The 18,155-nt window shown below is 28.0% G+C and overlaps 2 protein-coding genes across 2 annotated transcripts in view; one reads left to right on the forward strand and one right to left on the reverse strand.

The window, feature by feature from the left end:
* LOC113555848 (gamma-2-syntrophin) overlaps window positions 1–6,578 on the forward strand; it is a 41,432-nt gene extending 34,854 nt beyond the window's left edge. The window contains exons 6-11 of the mRNA XM_026960412.1: window positions 1,301–1,366; window positions 1,436–1,620; window positions 1,689–1,847; window positions 4,158–4,382; window positions 5,047–5,250; window positions 6,327–6,578. Of these exons, the coding sequence (XP_026816213.1) occupies window positions 1,301–1,366; window positions 1,436–1,620; window positions 1,689–1,847; window positions 4,158–4,382; window positions 5,047–5,250; window positions 6,327–6,443 (956 nt within the window). The 3' untranslated portion in view covers window positions 6,444–6,578. The remainder of the gene's footprint in view (window positions 1–1,300; window positions 1,367–1,435; window positions 1,621–1,688; window positions 1,848–4,157; window positions 4,383–5,046; window positions 5,251–6,326) is intronic.
* Window positions 6,579–9,951: 3,373 nt separating this feature from the next.
* On the reverse strand, window positions 9,952–17,985 carry LOC113556150 (transcription elongation factor B polypeptide 3-like). The gene is made up of 9 exons (XM_026960924.1): window positions 17,249–17,985; window positions 13,165–13,939; window positions 12,976–13,091; window positions 12,757–12,893; window positions 12,597–12,691; window positions 12,308–12,507; window positions 11,892–12,038; window positions 11,647–11,812; window positions 9,952–10,546 (listed from the first exon to the last, which is right to left on the reverse strand). Exons 1-9 carry the CDS (start codon window positions 17,339–17,341, stop codon window positions 10,479–10,481), a joined length of 1,797 nt encoding a protein of 598 aa, XP_026816725.1. The 5' UTR covers window positions 17,342–17,985; the 3' UTR covers window positions 9,952–10,478.
* Between the last annotated feature and the right edge of the window lie 170 nt (window positions 17,986–18,155).

Below are 18,155 nucleotides of genomic sequence, written 5' to 3' on the forward strand. Positions count from 1 at the left end.
TTGTATTCATAGTACATGAAATAACATACAAATATTTTATGAGTTTTGAGATAGGTATTTTGGCATTTAAAACTAAATAAAGTATACTCTATGCTTTTAAAATATAAATATTTTTTTTATTATTAGCATTGCCCTCTCTATGTAGATTTTTTCTAGAACATTTTGTTAACTTGAGGGCCCCCAAAAAAATTGCGCGTTTGGCCCTAATTTTATTAAATCAGGCCCTGCCAATAACTAAATGAAAATAAGGCAAGGTTCTACGACACTTCTAATGAAAATTATAGCAATTAAATATTTTACAGTGACTAAAAATGTTGGTGATAGGTGGGTTATAGGATGAATAGGTTGATGATCGTATGAAATTTGAAATTTTAAAGTTTGTATGTTAAAAGAAGTTGCTCTTGCTAATTGCTATAATGTAAGTACTAATAAGGAGCATCGGTCATACAATGAACGCATATATTGATTGAAAGAACATAATGTACTTGTGTCTTGTTCAGTATATTCAGTATATTATAAAGTTTTATTCAGTGTACACCTATTTTGTTAATAGGTATATCTAACAGAGTACGAATCGGGTAGGTATTAAAAATCGCGCTTGCGTGATGGTAACAATAAAAAATAATATTGTAAGTGTCACGATTTGTTTTTTTTTTTAATTATAATAGATATAAGAAAAATAGGTATATATTTTAATGGAATCTAGAAAACACTTGTAAAAATAAACTTGTTTATAATAAAATACAAAATTATCTATTGTACAAGGAAAATTGTGTTATGACATTTCCTAAATATTCTAAATATATAAAAAAACATAAATTATCAGTTATTATTTGTATTAAATATTATAAATATTTTATAATTTCACTTGGAAATTATAGGTATATACTTTTAATACGTACCTAATTGCTTATTACTTTAAATATAATTAATTATAGGCATTATTTCTACGTTTATGCGTGTCATTAATAATGATAATTTATCGTTGAGAAATCGCATCCTCATATCCACTCGCATTAATTAATTTATGTCTTATACGGTAATTTACGTAATAATTAAAGTTTGATATAGATAGTAAATTATCATCCATAATAAATTCATATACGCTTAGGTATTACTATGTAATATAAACAATATAATGGAGTCGTCTAAGAGTCTATGTATATTTTATACCTAATAAATTACATCATCATTTTTAGACTAATTTATAAAAGTTTAAATTAAACATCTTGAAAAACATTTACCATAGGCAATAAGCCAATGGCTAATAAATAATAATATATAATCATAATTATTTTAGGGAAGAACAACAACAATAACGGGGAAAGTGACACAGAAGATGGACCATGGATGGATTATCTTATAAGTACGATTATCTTAACAGTTCCGTATACGTATATATTTGTATATTTAACGATTTTAATTTTGAATTTAGTACCACTGATGATGGGTTATGTAACCAGATACGTGCAGGGTACGGACAAACTGCGGCGAAACGGTTTCGAAGTGCACGGCATGAACGATCTGAATTCTACTATAATACATTGCGATAATGTCAAAAGTTTGTCCGAATGGGTTAAACTTATTTCGGAGAACATTTCAAATCTCGCAGAAATACAAGTAGCTATCTAAGCCGTTATTCCGTCGATGTGTCGATAGCATCAATAATATGTTTTTTTTCTTTCCAGATTAAACTCTACAATTTAAATTTTGGCATCAACGAGAAAATCGAGTACATGGGATGGGTAAACGAGGGTGTGCTAAACAATAACCATCCTTGGCAAAGTTACTGCGCAAGATTCATGATAATAAGAGGTCGTGACGTATTGCTTTTCGACACACCACCGGTAAGTGTCATTTAAACTTGATGGATACAACGGTTTGACATTTTTTTTATACCTAGCAGTGTTATAAATATATCATCCGTCTGCATACACGTGTGCACATGCGTACACATCACCGACATATTTATTCGATGTATAAAATTCTACGTCTGCCCATATTTTACCTTACCGTGGACGATTTATGTCTTATATATTATACAGTTAAACGTTAAACCTCCTTAAAACGGATTCACTTGGGATCAAGTAATTTTTCAATAATAAAGAAGTTTCCATTAAAGAGAGACTAAATTTACGGGATATAGGTTATATGAGACTATTGTTATTTTTTAGGGAATCCGTTATAAGGATGTTTTACTTTACATTGTGTACAAGTCTACTCTCCGTCAACACGCCACCGCGAAAATAAATTACTGTAGGTATCTAATACCTATGTGGTTCTATGTAATCTAACATAATCTTATAAAGTACCACCTCGCCTTAAATCTATATTGTTATATAATATTATAATATTCAGCGTTTTGCATAATATTTGTTCATTAATATTATACTAATCTAGCTATAATAGCTATATAGGTACAACACTATGTATTAAACTTGTAATTATTGTAAGTTGTAATATTTTACAAGCAAAAAACTTCGAATAATTTTTGAAAATAGATGATTCAATGTATTTAAACATTTTTTCACCAGTTAATTAAAGTCACTATTTCAATAGTAGATATTATCTTATTGATGTTATAACTAATTACTGAATTAATTAGAAAATGAACCAATCGATATTCGATATGCACTATATTTTATGTATATAATACATGAACATAGTTTGTTTTAGTACTTCAAATATACATGTTGATGTAAATGTATATCGTTCGTTTAATAGGGCTTATTAAATATACTTAATTGAAAGTTCACTCTATTAAACGCACACAGCATAAATATAAAGTGTGCATTGGCCATTGAGTGACGTAGGTATTGTGTTTCATCACGTAACTGATAGGCAAGTGGTAACTGTTTGGAGAGCTAATTAGTAATTCAGGAGTCAGGACTAATTGAACCACAATACCGTACACCTACTTCTGACAAACGACGTTATTATAATTCAAGAAATTGTTGATATTGTATTATAAACACGAAGTCGTTTAGAAACTTCGATTCATAATGCATAACTTGTATCATACACAAATATTATAGTCTACAAAAAAAAATATATCTTGGATGTACGTTATGGACACGATATTACATCGATTTTACATTTGGTGTTATACTGTTATTAACTTTGTTAGTTAGCATTACTATTAAATTAATTATGTCACAGAATTTACCGAACTCAAATTATCTACCCGCAGGAAACTTTTGTCAACAATATAATATAGTCGATTATATTATGAATATTAAATTACAACTACCTATTAACCTATTACGTATAGACTTAATATAGATATTTTTTGTTCTCTCAGATAATCTGGTTTAAAAAAATATTTGCAGAGCTAAATGCTTAAATTGCTTATATTAATATATGGGTATTAGATTAAATGGTGTAACTATTGTAAATACTGCCGGTAGGGTATCTATTATAAAAACATTCTGCATACTTTAATTAGTTTAATTATGTTTATATATTATATAGACTATATTGTCTATATTTTGTACACTGTACAGTATACTCATCACCATATTTCGTTCAATAATGAGTACATTAAAATTCTGATTTTTAGAATTTTTAAATATAATGTAACGACTATATTTTTAAATACTCGGATATTTTATGTTATTTAAGGAGCGCTATTTGGCGAAAAAACATTCTATTTATTATACACAGATAGAATCATAAAATGTTAATAAATTAATATTATTGATCAATGATTACTATAATTTTTAATTCATTCTAACCTCCATATTTTCTAAATCTATTATCTTCAGTCCATGATATTAAAATACTTTAAAACTTTTCATTCGAATGAAAAAAATTTGAAAAAAAAAATCAACTTTACAATTTACACGAAAACAGTTGATACGTGTTACGAAAAAAGTTGATACGTATTTTGAAAAAAAAGACTGATAAATAGAAATTATTAATTAAACAGTATCCATATATTTTTTAAATTTAATATTTAAAATTTTGTTTAAAATATCATAATTTTCTAAATAAAACTCTTACTAGTTCAAAATGTGTTTTAAATAATATTTTCTAATTCGTTACAAAATACCCTCTCCCCCCCATCACTACCGTCCGCCACAGACCCCTCTTGTCATAGTGGTTCGAGACCATAGAATCGATAGTATAGATTTTTATACATATTATATGTTATACAGATGTCCATTACGGAATGGCTGGATTGCGGCGTCGTGTACAAGCTGTACGAGTCAATGTTGAGACTAGTGAAGGATGCGGAAAACGTAGATCAGAGGCAAAATTGTTTTTTACTACAAACCTCCAACGGAGTGTCCCGGTACTTTTCAATGGAAACCAAACAGGGTCTACTGGATGTACAGTGCGCGTGGCATAGGTCGATATGCACGTCCATGATGCACATCAAAGTAAGTATTTCGAATTTTAACACCTATTTAGGGCAAATAGTTGTATTTGCTGGAAAATACGTATAGATTATGCGAATGAATTTTCGAAAAATATAAATATTGTGAGTGGCATTGCGACAATCGACGCTATAATTATCACTATGGGCAAATAGGTATAGTCCGTTGCACTATCTACGTATGTATAAAACATACGGTGGTCGCCATACTAATTTTCTCTGCAGTCAATTCGTGTTTTCATTGTATTTGTATTTAACATAATTTTAAAAAAGGAAATAATATTTTTATAATTATTTGAATATAACTATTTTTATTTTTTAAATATCAGCAATAAAAGTTCGTTAAAAAATAAATAAATATATTTGTGACTATTATTTGTGTTTCATATAGATTTTTTCTAAACGAGTGAGGAGATTTATTGAAAATTATGCTAAATTGGGGTCTGAGCTTGTAGATGAGTTTCCAAAGTACGGTTACAAAAAAATATTTACAATAATAAATTTAAAATATTGGATTTTCATACCTAATTCTTCTATCAGGCGTCAATCACTACGTTTCATATAATATTATAATATACCTTTATACTAAATATTAAATGAATATTTAACCATTTAGGTTAAATTATCGCTGTAAAATATTAAAATGATATTTTTTTACATTTTCATAGAGCAGAACATTCTACGTGTTATTCGGTAACAACCAACAGCCGTCGAACTTGATACTGGACTGGGATAACGGATTCACATTATACGACAACTGGACGAATTCGAATGTTTGGACGTACAAGTTTTCTGAGCTCCGTGGATCCTCAGACGATCACATTTCCCGTCTAAAACTTCATTTCAATGATAACGGCTGTATCGAAACAAAGGTTGTACAAAATACAACATTTTTTAAGATATCGTCACGGTCATACGCACCTAATTATAAAATAATACTGTCAGGATGTCATCATGTCCAGTCCCTATTTTTGTGAGCAGTAGCAAATGACAGAAAAGAAGTTTATGTTTACTAATCACAACTCTAAAAAGATATTTGTTTAGACATGCTAAAAAAATGGTTAAGTGTGTACGTAGTAGTGAAATGTACAAAAAATAGAGACTAATCATATAGATGTTTTATAATAATAAACCTTAAAAATACCTCTATTATACTCTATTATATAATATAATAATATATATATAGGTATATTATACAGGTTAAATTCTTAATAAGAAAGTGTTTGTGTGACTTAAAATGACAAAAAATGATCTTAATTAAAAAAATATATTAATGCTTCTAAGCGTTTCGTACATCTTTTTATATTACAAGTCAAAACGTATGCACACTATAATTACTATGCATACAAAATACAAATTAATATAATAATAATCTATTCGGAGTTAAGTTTTAATATTATTATACTACTATATAGTGGTAACAAGGGTTAAATAGAGTCGGTCTATATATTATGACACTAATCCTTAACATGTTCATTGTGTATATCATCAGAATTAGTAACTATTGTTTTTAAAACAATGGTATTTGTCTAATTACTTATTGTTTATTATATTTCATGCAAACTTCATTAAAAATTAAAAAAATAACTTTTTAATAGAAATTCTACTAACATCTGTGGCTGCTTGCAGACGTCCCTCCTTCCCGTGCAATTATTGTCAGTATAAACATACCTATACATAGTATATTATAATGCATTTATGTCATAGCATACTGCAGGGTGATCAGGATTCCGTGTGGCAATATAAAAATAGCAATAATTGGTTCTCTTCAGTAATAATAATTATAATATCATACAATGCAGAGTAGGTATTCAAATGTTATAAACGATACGATTTGTACAATACGGATTTCTGATCGTCCTGCTGCAGTTCCAAAATTTTATGTCGTCAAATATACGTGAGAAATCGATTTTTATTTTATTATTTTGTATTTTTTGTATCCATCTAGGAATTGGTCTGTCAAGACCTGCAGAGCTTGCTGTTCTGCGTGCATGCGTTCCTGACCGCCAAAGTGGTGTCCGTAGATCCTTCGTACCTGAACACCGAAGGGATTCAACAGCTGTAAGACGTCGCTGGCAACTGCAGTTACTGCACTTAACCAATAACGTTGTGTATACCATTACAATATTATACAATTCATAATACTGTGTTTAGGAATGTTGCCGATTTACGCGCCATCCGTGTTATATATATATACAATATATATATATATATATATATATATATATATATATATATATATATAATATATATAGACTCAGTTATATAGACGATTGTGCATACTAGTATATTTTACTATTATTATATGGTTGTTTATAACTAATAATCACTGATATTATAATAATGTATATTAGGAAACGTTTTAAACTTTGTTATGTGTTAGCGTTTCAGGCCGTCACCGCGTGCTATATAATGATTACCTATCGTATATATACGGTTGTATTATAATATAAAATACCACCTACCTTCAATAGACTTATATTGTATTATTTGACTTCTATCATGGCAATATCACCCATTATTAATATATGGGCACCTACGTGACAAAGTTCTGCATTTTTAATAGTACGCCTGCATAGAGTTTGTGTTTACGTCGCGCAATCGAGGCGAAGTTGGCGAGATTATTGTTATTACTAATTTTGATAACCCAAAATTTGAATATTTCGCCTTACGGTGCACTACCTAAGGATTTAAGTGCATTTAGCCATCAAGGGTTGACATTCTGAGGAGTGAGCTACTGCAGCTCTTATACCCAAAAACTATTAGCTTGAAATAATCAGTAGCAATCCACATCCTTTATAAACCATCGCACATCTTATTTTTTGGAAAATCGAAGAACGATGTATTGGTTTTACACCGACGTGAATTTTTTTTTGTCTTATATATATATATATATATATGTGACAGAGTAACACAATCGTGAGCCAAGTAAGCCAACCATAGAAATAGCCTACCCTGCAGAATTGTATACACCCGCCCACCACTATTATCATACCAGTATTTTTTAACACAAATTCCTATGCGAAAATGATTTACTTTGAACATACGTGTAGTAAAAACCTAAAAGGCTATTCAATATTCAAATATTATTGTTAAATCTTAGTCAGGGACTCAAGGTGTATGCAGTATGCTCTCCGAACACCCAAGACCCTGTATAGTTGCATCACCGCGGTCAAGCCTTAATCGTATTTAGTAATATGATACTTAATTAATATTAATATCACATTGTTCTTGTAGAGGCTGCAATAAACAATTAACACAGGGTAGATTATGAAAATATTTCAATTGGGGGTGAATATAATAATTCTATACATATTTCGTAGAACAATGATAAATTATTGTATTATTAATTACCTATTACCATAATAGTGCGCAAAAATGTCAGAAAAATACATTTTTTTATAGCATGATATATATATATATATGTATCTCTATAACTTTATACATTTTTTTTTTATCAATAATTCGTGTTGTGGTGTTTATTAGTTTGTTGTGATTAATGAGTAATTGTTTTTATATTCTAATTATAATTCATAAAATTTTACATACCTAATTGAACGTCTCATTTAGATACCTGCAATATATGTTCTTCATTTTGTCATTTCTTCATTATATCTACATAATATACTGGTTGTATTTGTATATGTACAATGGCTAGGAAATGTTCAAATTGTAAAAACTGTAAGACATTTTCAAACTCTTGAAATATACTGTACCTATATAAGTATAAAAAAAATACTTAAACTTAAAAACAAACGCACCTACGTAATAATATGTACCGTTTGCATTGTAAATGTATAGAATTTAAATAATTTAATTATGGTATTTGTAAGCGCAGACGCGTTGTTACTGGTAAATTACAATATACCAAATAATTATTATTTAATAGGTAGTTTATAACTATAACTGTCATAATTATTGCATATTAGATCATTTTAAATAAAGATTATTTTTCTGTGTTATTAAAATATGTATGTGAACAATATAGACACTCATAAAAACTTAATTAATGTTTTCTTGTTTAGAAATTATTAATTTGTTTGGTGAATAATTAAGGTTGTGAACTGTAAAGTTTCTTATAGTATCTATATCTATTTTTCAACTAGTACATTTTTATTATTTTAATTACTCACACATGTCACGTTGTACCGTATAACTACCTACTATTTGTAATAAAATCAGTTGTAAAATAAATATGCAAAATACAAACAATATTATTACAAGCCATAAATTCGTTGATATAATAATAATGATAATAAAAAAATGGTTTACTTTGTCTTTATGAAATGTGTTATAATTTTTTTATGCGTCTAACAGCCTAATATATAGGTATATATTACATAACATCAGGTACCTACATATTTACATACGATATAGATTATGGATTAATAGAATTTTATTATTTTCTAAAATTGTATGTTTATTTGAACAAGGTATAACCATTAAAAAAATATATTTTGTTATCTTCAACATAATAAAACGACACTGTATCGTGTTTTGAAAGAAAGATCACCATGTAAACAATAGGTGCAGTATCAGAACCGGAAGTAGAAAATAAAATGCAAAAATACCACTGGTTTAGAATATCGAAGACTTTACCATAACTCGATGAATGAATAATGTTCTATTTACAAAAACGTGAGAATATGGCGAATATATAGGGTAAGTACCTATACATATTATGTCGAGCAGCTAGCATGATAAATAGGAAACGTTATGAAGTACCTACCAATCCATATCTATTGCCAGTGTATAAATAAAATTACCTACGAACAATTGTTTTTATGCTCATAAAAAATACGCACACTAGTAAATTTAATAAGACCTTCGAGTATCGTTATTGGAGCGAGACGCGTGTGTCCTAGGCGTCGCTGCAAATCCTTTCAAAAACATATGGTTCCGTTGGAGCTGGAACAAGTTAAGTTCCTCACGTGCACGCGGCAAGTATAGATGTCGTCTACTAACTGAGCAATATTAGGCGTGTTTTTCGTCGAGACGTCTTTGGAGACGGTTGTTATAAGTATAAACTCCGATTACTACTACGGCTATACTTACGTCGAGATGTGCGCATGTTTCATTTCGCTAACGGACATTCTAGTTTTTAAGCCACTTCGGGCTCCTTTATTATTACGCGCAGTGCCGCAGTGCAAACGCAAAGGTATATTTGCCTATATAAACCAATAATTTTCGTTATGACCGCAAACGACGGGATCAGAATGTCTGCAACTCGCAAGCGCGAGTGTTCGTTATACAGTTAGGTACTATTTAAAATTTTAGAATAAATAATATCAGTTCCAATAAAGTATCAAATGGTAATTGGAAACGACATGGTTCATTGTCGGGCTATCGAATCGTGTTTGGACTTTTTATTCTAACCATTATTTTTAGGTCATCGATTTCCGGGCACTTCACCTGCGTGATTGCCCATCCACTAGCAATACGGGCACAGTCCACAGTAGTTAATACACACAAATGTCACAAATTGATTTTTCTGAAAGTACCTGCAATTGAGTCAAATACCAAGTGTAGTATTTAGGTTATTGTATGATATCATTGAGTACATATTACAGAAAATTGAATAATATTTGTATATTGTATAATCATGTAACAGCTACAACTCGTCGCTCAACGTGTTACAGTATATAATTATCATACATAAAGCTTGATGACTTTTTACGGAAAATTTAAATGACATTTAAAAAATGTATAGTTTTTAATTAAACTCACAGTTTATTGAAAAAAAAAATGTATATAATAAAAGGAATTAATTATGGTACCTAACTATGTCTAGGTAGTAGGTATTAAAAATAGAATCAATACTTAATAATACAGTATTACAATAATTAATTAGAATTACAATGACCGTGTTTATAATTACATCTATAATAGAATAACGACAATAAAGTGTTCACATTGCGCAATCTTAACGCTAATTAAGAATTAAAAAATAAAATAAATTCAGAATTCAATTCATCACAGAAATACATATTACCAAATCTTAGAACCTTCGTGGCAGATACGTTTTAATAAAAATGTATACATTAAATATGTATAATGTATGTAGGGAAATACTATTATTCCAAGTTAGACATGAAGTAATTTAACGTCTGCGTGTAGATTTTATGAGTTGTAACGCCTTTTGCATCAAAGGAGCTTTTTTCTTTTTCACTAAAATCATAAAAAAGAAAATTACATACAATTTATTATTATCTATAAAACGTAAATCAGAAAAATGTAGACATATTGATATATAATTATAATTTAGATGAAGCCATACAAATTTTTTATCTTTATCAATCATTCAAATAATATGGTAAATACTAAATTTACTTTTAAAATTTTATATGTTCAAAAGTAAGCAATCAGTCATTTTTACTAAAAGTAACATTAAGAGAATATCAATATTCATCGTCAGTGAAATATTTGTTCTCTTTCTTAGATCCAAAATCAACATGGATAAAATGCATTCATATAAAATAGTTTTTATTTTATGATTTTTGATTAATCTTAGAGTAAATTTACTTATTATAGAAATTATAGTGTAGTATAGTTTTAAAGGTTTGGTATACTAATTTTATATTTTATTTAAAAAAATAAAAAAAATAGGTTTGTGCATTGAAATGGATATTAAATTGTTTTAAGACAATATTTAAAAAAAATCAATATCATACCCTTGAAAATATGTTCATTGTCAATTTTTTGTAACAGGTTATTTTACTCTAAGATTACTCAAAAATATAAAAAAAATGACTGCATGAATAAAAAATACATAAATGAAATAGAAAAGAAATAAACAGCAAACTGACATTGTTTTAAAAGATAATTATTATTTAATTATATTAATTAAACTATCATTCAATAACTGTTTTTTAATCAGAATAATAAAGTTATGGTTGTTTGGTGCATATTTATTATTTTAAAAATTAAAATTAGATTTCACAGAAATGACATGTTATTGTCTTAAACTGATCAGAATTTAAATAAAAATATCTATTTAGAAGTTAAAAGAATCAAAAATAATTGATTTATTGTAAATTTTAATTCATTAACACGAACAACACAATCTTTCTAAGTATCATACCAAAACAATTCATACTCAAACCATTTAATAATATACGTAGAATGTACGCGCAAGTTTTAAGAATAATGACCTTCATTATAATATTTTTTAATACGAATAGAGGTATCAAAGAAAAAAATAATTAACATCTCGAAATGTATGAAATATAATGTAATGCAATATAATATGAAATAGTTTCTATTCATACTCGCACTGGACGGCGAATGGGCAGAAGTCAGAGCAATTGGTACGCCAGTAGCCATAGTGGTGGATCTCTTGTTGGCAGACAGTGCTTCAGCAGTAGAATGTCCTCCCATCATAGATTTGTTTAAGATATTACGCCTAGTATCAGCAGAAGCCGTTTGGAATTTTGCCTGTAAATAATAATACAAGTACACAAGACAATTAGAATCAAAAATTGTACAAAAAACATGTTATAAATAAATAATTTGCCTGTTTTTTAGCAATGCCGCGAGGTGGTTTAACAGTTGAGTCAACGTATGCTAGTTGCGTTTTTCTAACAGGAGTGGACGCAGCTTGATTTGCATTTATGTTCCGCCGTAGTTTGGCCAATTTTGTTTCACGTTCTTCTAGGCATCGCTAAATATCAATGTACCATATTATTACATTCATAATGTTAAGTTTTAAATATTAATTTTAGAAATCATTCCAATTTTACTTAGTAAAGGATATTTTTATGTTAAAGGTTTCTATCAAACAAAAATATGTAGGTATGTATTTAAATTTCTGTAATAAAGAATACAAAGCCATTAAAATTTAAAATAAATTAAAATACAATTTTATACAAAAAGAAAAACAAACTTATACTGTGTGTAAATGATTTTGATAAATAATTAATTTATAATTACTATATAAAAATTTCTCCATGGTTCATCTTTATCTGGAACTTTATTGCGAAATTCTTTTTTGCAATGGTACTCCCATAATACTCCAGTATCTTCAATCAAATAGTCATTGAACTGTTCTAACGTATATAACTGATCAGGGCTAGCGTGTTTCAATATTGGCTCAAGTATACTAAACGGAACTCCACCGGTGTATTCCAAAGCTAATCAAAATTGGAAATGTTTAATAAATACACGTCTTTTATTTGTAGGTAAGATAAAACATGATTTTGTATACAAGAAATATATTTACCATCTAAATTGTCCTTAATAGTTTGGATACAGAAATCAAGTAATCTAGGAACTTCAGTATAGATTGTACTCTTATTTCCAGAGTACACTTTTGTCCTATAAAATATTATATTTTAGAAATAAAAATGACTATAAATAAAATATTTTTTATACTTCAATACCTTATATTTTTTGTTGTCATAATTTTAGCCAACGGATCAAGATCTTCTGTTTTCTTTTTCTTTACATCTAATTGAGATAGTGGTTTATAGTTAGCAATTAATTCTTCGGGATCTAAATTAAATGGTGCCAATGGACTCTAGAATTAGGTATATAACAATGATTAACATAGTAATTTTTAAATTTTTAAACATAAAAATTTTGTTTAAAATTAAACTGACTGGTGGCATAGAACTAGATTCTCGTTCTGAAGACCTTGATCTATCTCTATACTTGGATTTAATTTGTTTCTTTTTAACTATTTCTATACCTAGTAAAGCTTCTTCAAATGTTTTGTCTGAAAAACATTATTTAATAAATAAATCAAAAATAATTAATTTGTATAGAAGAACATAAGGTGTTTAACTTACTACTGCTGTTACTACTATGAGTACTATGGTTAGTACTAGTTGAAGGCTTAGATTCTTCCTTGGTTTTATCCTTACTACTTTTTTTCAAATCACTTTTATCTTTATGACCTGACCTTGATTCATTTTTGTCCCTATGAGAGTGAGATTTAGATTCAGATTTATGAGACGATTTATGCTTATCTTTTTTTTTGTCCGAATGTGAACTTTTTTTCTCTTTTTTAGTACTTTCTTCATAACCATTAATATGTTCTCTATGAGAAGTTGTTGCAATATGTTGTGCAATCTCACATATTTCTGGTTCTGTTTTAATTTTGACATTTTCATACTTATACTCTTTTTTTACTTTCTTAGAGACATGTCCATCTCCTTGCTCATCTGTTGAATTAGAATAAGATTCCTTTCGTTTTTTATTGTCTTTATCTTTTTTACTTTTTTTGTGCTTTGATTTTTCATGATGTCGATGGTGAGATGATTCATGGTCACTTGAATCATAGTTATTTGTATTGATTACTTCTGGTTCATTGATAAATTCTTCATTATCTTTTGGTGAAGATACATCATGATGTTCTTCGTCAGAATTATCATCTCTTTTATAGAAATTTTCAGTTTCTTCAATTTTTACCACATTTTTCCATTGAATAACTAATGTTTTGGCTGATTCTCCAATGTTGCCATCATATTTTCTTAAATTGTTGACCACTCGTCCAATTCCAGTATTTTGTAAATTTTGAACAGTGATAGGAAGTCGAGAAAGTTTAGTTATACATTTCATTATCTAAAACAGAAACAATATTATTTATTAATTATATATATATTTTTATAATATATCACAAGATGTATTTCATAATTTATAGTTATTTTATTATCAATTCTGGTAGGATTATACCTTAATCATTGATCATAAAAGTAAATACTATTATAGTAGAATTTATGACTAACTGTAATATGCATAGATTAAATAGTAGTTACTCAACCATAGTATGTATGTATATTTTATAAAAAGAAATAGGTTCAGTGCTTAAAAAGAACAAAGAAAGCTTGAATTATATTAACTCATTATATTTTTTATAATTGATAATAGTAATAAGAATATGAATTTTTAACACTTACAATTTGTTTTTAGGAAATAAAATTTATTATAATTTTATCCAATTATTCATTTTAAATATATTTTAGTGCAATTTTAAGATATTTTTTAATCATTAATGCAATGGACTTTAAACACTATTCAATGCATAATGTTTGAGCTATATTTTTATGGATCAATTACTATATATAAAAAGATAAAATGGATTAAAATTAACATTTTAAACTATAATCTACTATCAGAATTTGAAACAGAAGTATGATTTATTACATATTATGTAGTAATTTCTAATATTTATGCTTTAAAATATTAAAATATAATTTATTATAATTTTTTAATGAAGCCTATAGTAATATCTTAATCAAACAATTTTATATTGTCAAAATAAAAAAGTTTATTGGAATCTAAAAAATAAAAAAAAAAAAAAAAACAATTTAAAATGGTTGGTATTAAATTTTCTATTTACTGTAACTATTTTAAATTAAATTCAAGTCTTTTTTTATAAATGTATGTACTCAATAAATGTATATCATTTTCTTATCTTAAAATTCTAAACTAAAGTGCGCAGATTGTTGTAAAAAATATATTGTTTATAATATAAATATTAAAAGTGGGATAAAAATTATACATATTGTGTATTTAAAAATTCTAAAAACAGTAACCTTGATCTACTGACCTAATGATGCTCTTTATTATATTAAATTACAAATTATACAGGAACTTTCACTAAGCATAAAGGTATTGATTAATAAGTAAGTATAAAATTGCAGGTAAATGGTAAAAACCGACTTGGAAAAAAAATTTTAAATTAATTATTTATAGTTTTTGATGATTTCATATACTATTTTTATAATTATATATTATTGCTAAAAATAGCTGCAAATATTAAGATTATTATTGTCCTGCAATTTGATAATATTATGAATGTAGCTTTCATAATAAATAATATTTGTGATTTTTATGAAAAAATAAATTTGACTTTTGAAATCTTGTTGGTTTTTACTTTAATATTTTTCTCCTAAATAAAAATTGTATAAAATGCTATTTTATTCATATATTTCTTACAAAGCGTATTAACATAGATTGATTCACTCGTTATAAAAACTGAAAATTTAAAAATAAATATAGGTTACGAAAATATTGAGATATTAGTTGAATAAAAATCATAAAGTCATTACGAATATGTTATAATTTTGCATATTATTACAATTTTCTTTACATCCCTCATGGAGTACTAAGAAACAATTCCGGATCACGTAATATAAATTGTTTATGAATTTTTGGGATAATTAGAAAATACTAAACTTTTTATTATTAGTTTTTATTATTATTTCAGTTACATTCTTTTAAATTTAATAGTGAACTAGAATCATCGAAATTTGATAAATAAAATTCATAAAACTGTAATTTAACTTAATTCTTTGACATAGTTATAGTAGTATTTTTCTTATATTTACTTTCTTATTATTCCATCTTGAGAAAAATGAATTAAACAGAAAAATAAATAAATATTGTAATTTACAAAAAATGATTATTTGCACTCCCCTTAGGTGTAAATATGTCTAATTATTTCAAACATATAAAAAACACTAATAAAGCCTACAATAATAATCCAAATTTGATAAAAGTAAAAGGATGTGTTAGAATTATTATAAAAAGTTTATAACAATCAACTTCAGAAAATTGTTTAAGGATAATTTAAGCCATCCTATTATTATGTTTTATATCTATTTCATTATTATTACTCTTACTACTATTATCCGTCTTTATGTGAAAGAACAATTTGCCACATTAATAATGTTTGTGGTTATTTTTCTTTTTTATAATATTAGGTTTTCACTAACAATTATTTCATACAATTTAAATTTTTTTATCGGCTAAACCTTTTATACAATTAATCAAAATAGGTATTTTTACACCTAGCCTATAATCAATTACCTATGAATTGATTTCTCCATCAACACATTTGATCTGTTTCATAAAAGTAGGCCGTTTTTAGTAAAAGTAAATTTTAATTTTTAACAATTTACATTGCATTTTCTAAAAACTACTACACACTTTTAAATTGTTCCAGAGCTATAATTCTATTTCCTTATTTTAGTTCTAAAATGTAACAAGGAATGAAATATTACAGTCATAATTAGTTTATAGTCTATATTTACACCAGTAGTATTTTTAACTATATATGTGGTTGTTGGGAATAATATGCAGGTCTCAATATCAATGCATAGGCCTAAAAAAGGATGACAATTTAAAAATACAAATGAGTATATTAAAAGATAATTGGTATCAAAATAATATAATATCCTGAAGTATATACATTTTAACTATACAAATATGTAGGTTAGTGCTAAATAGGTTATAATAGGGCTAATAATTTAATGATAGATAATTTTACATTAAATATACTTGGGTAATCTGTGATAATTAAATAATCAATTTTGCGTCTATATTACTTTATAAAATAAGATATTATGTGAAATCACCAATTATCAAAAACAATATTGAATACAAAAATATTTGAGTAATAAAATACTAATAAAAAAAATAGGTAAATTAAATATTAAACAAAACAATAAAAGATCAAAAGACGACAAAATGTCTATAGACAAATAGGTATGTCATTACAATAAAAACGTACGTGAAACAGACCTTATTTTTTTTTTTAATATCCTGTCAAAATTATAATGAGGAAATATGCCAAGGTGTAAGGAATAATATTCTTATGGATAGTCACAGTTTATATGACTTGAAGTCCACATAAGAATTGGGTTCGAGTATCAAGTGACATATGGACATCGAGAACCATTATGTGTTTAAGACGTGGGGTCCAGTTAGGGGCGTGTTTTACCGGTTTAATAATCAATTAACTACTCTAAGTTGGGGTCTTTTATTTTTCGGTGAAAGCTGACGCGTCAATAAGCATGCGAAATCGGACAGCCATCAAAGGGAGCACACCAGCAAGGGCCTCTTATAAAGTCTCTTACGAGTACGCACCTTGTCATTGTCGTTGGATTCGGTGGCCCTGCCGATGTGCCTCTTGTAGTGTTCGATCACGCCGTTGAGCTTATGCATTTTGGAGTCGTCCATCTTCACCCCGACTCGCCGGACGACGTGTCGTGCGTACGTTTGCACTTTGAGGTGCGAGAGCCGTTTCAGTCACGAGAGCGGCACGCTCAACGGCTCAGTGGGGGGGAGGCGGCCACCAAACAGTCTGATGCGTCGTACGTGTCGCTAACTACTTCAGTGACAATGTCGCGTTACCGTGTAGGTCCGCGGTGGACATCAATAATCGTGAAACGAATGATTTTGTGTTCGTTGCGGTTTATCACCAAAACGTAAGCAAAGATCAGCTGATGGCGAGATACACATGACGTCCTATCATAGTCATACGTTTTATCACTGTATCCGTAGTGATAACGCGATGTTGTTACCGCGATACTGGTTCCAAGACTCTGCTGTTAATATTTTATTGCGGAATGAAGGTGCAAACGATGTCGGGAAATTGTGCATACGGAATTGTAAAATAGGGCTACGGGTAGTGAGTGGGTGTACATTCAAGTCTCAAACGTTTTAAGGCGTTACATGATTTTGAATAAATTTAATCATTAAATCTTCTTCATTGAACACGTCGATGGCCGGTCGTAGTCGTATGGCGTCGTTACGATTCACTAAGAAATAGAAAACACTATCATTTACCGCGCTAAGAAGTATCTAATAATACACAGCACATAGTACCGAGTAGAAGACAATATCTAACTTGAAATGAAGATTAAGATTTCGTGTTCATTGCTCCCCCTCCCGTCGCTAGCGATTTAAGTACAATCGTACCGTTTTTTTACGTCGGCATTATCGACTACAACCAAGTACTAACCGAATTGAATGATTTGATGCATCACGCATA

The sequence above is a fragment of the Rhopalosiphum maidis genome, chromosome 4, assembly GCF_003676215.2.
Source record: "Rhopalosiphum maidis isolate BTI-1 chromosome 4, ASM367621v3, whole genome shotgun sequence".
Classification (NCBI taxonomy): Eukaryota; Metazoa; Arthropoda; class Insecta; order Hemiptera; family Aphididae; genus Rhopalosiphum; species Rhopalosiphum maidis.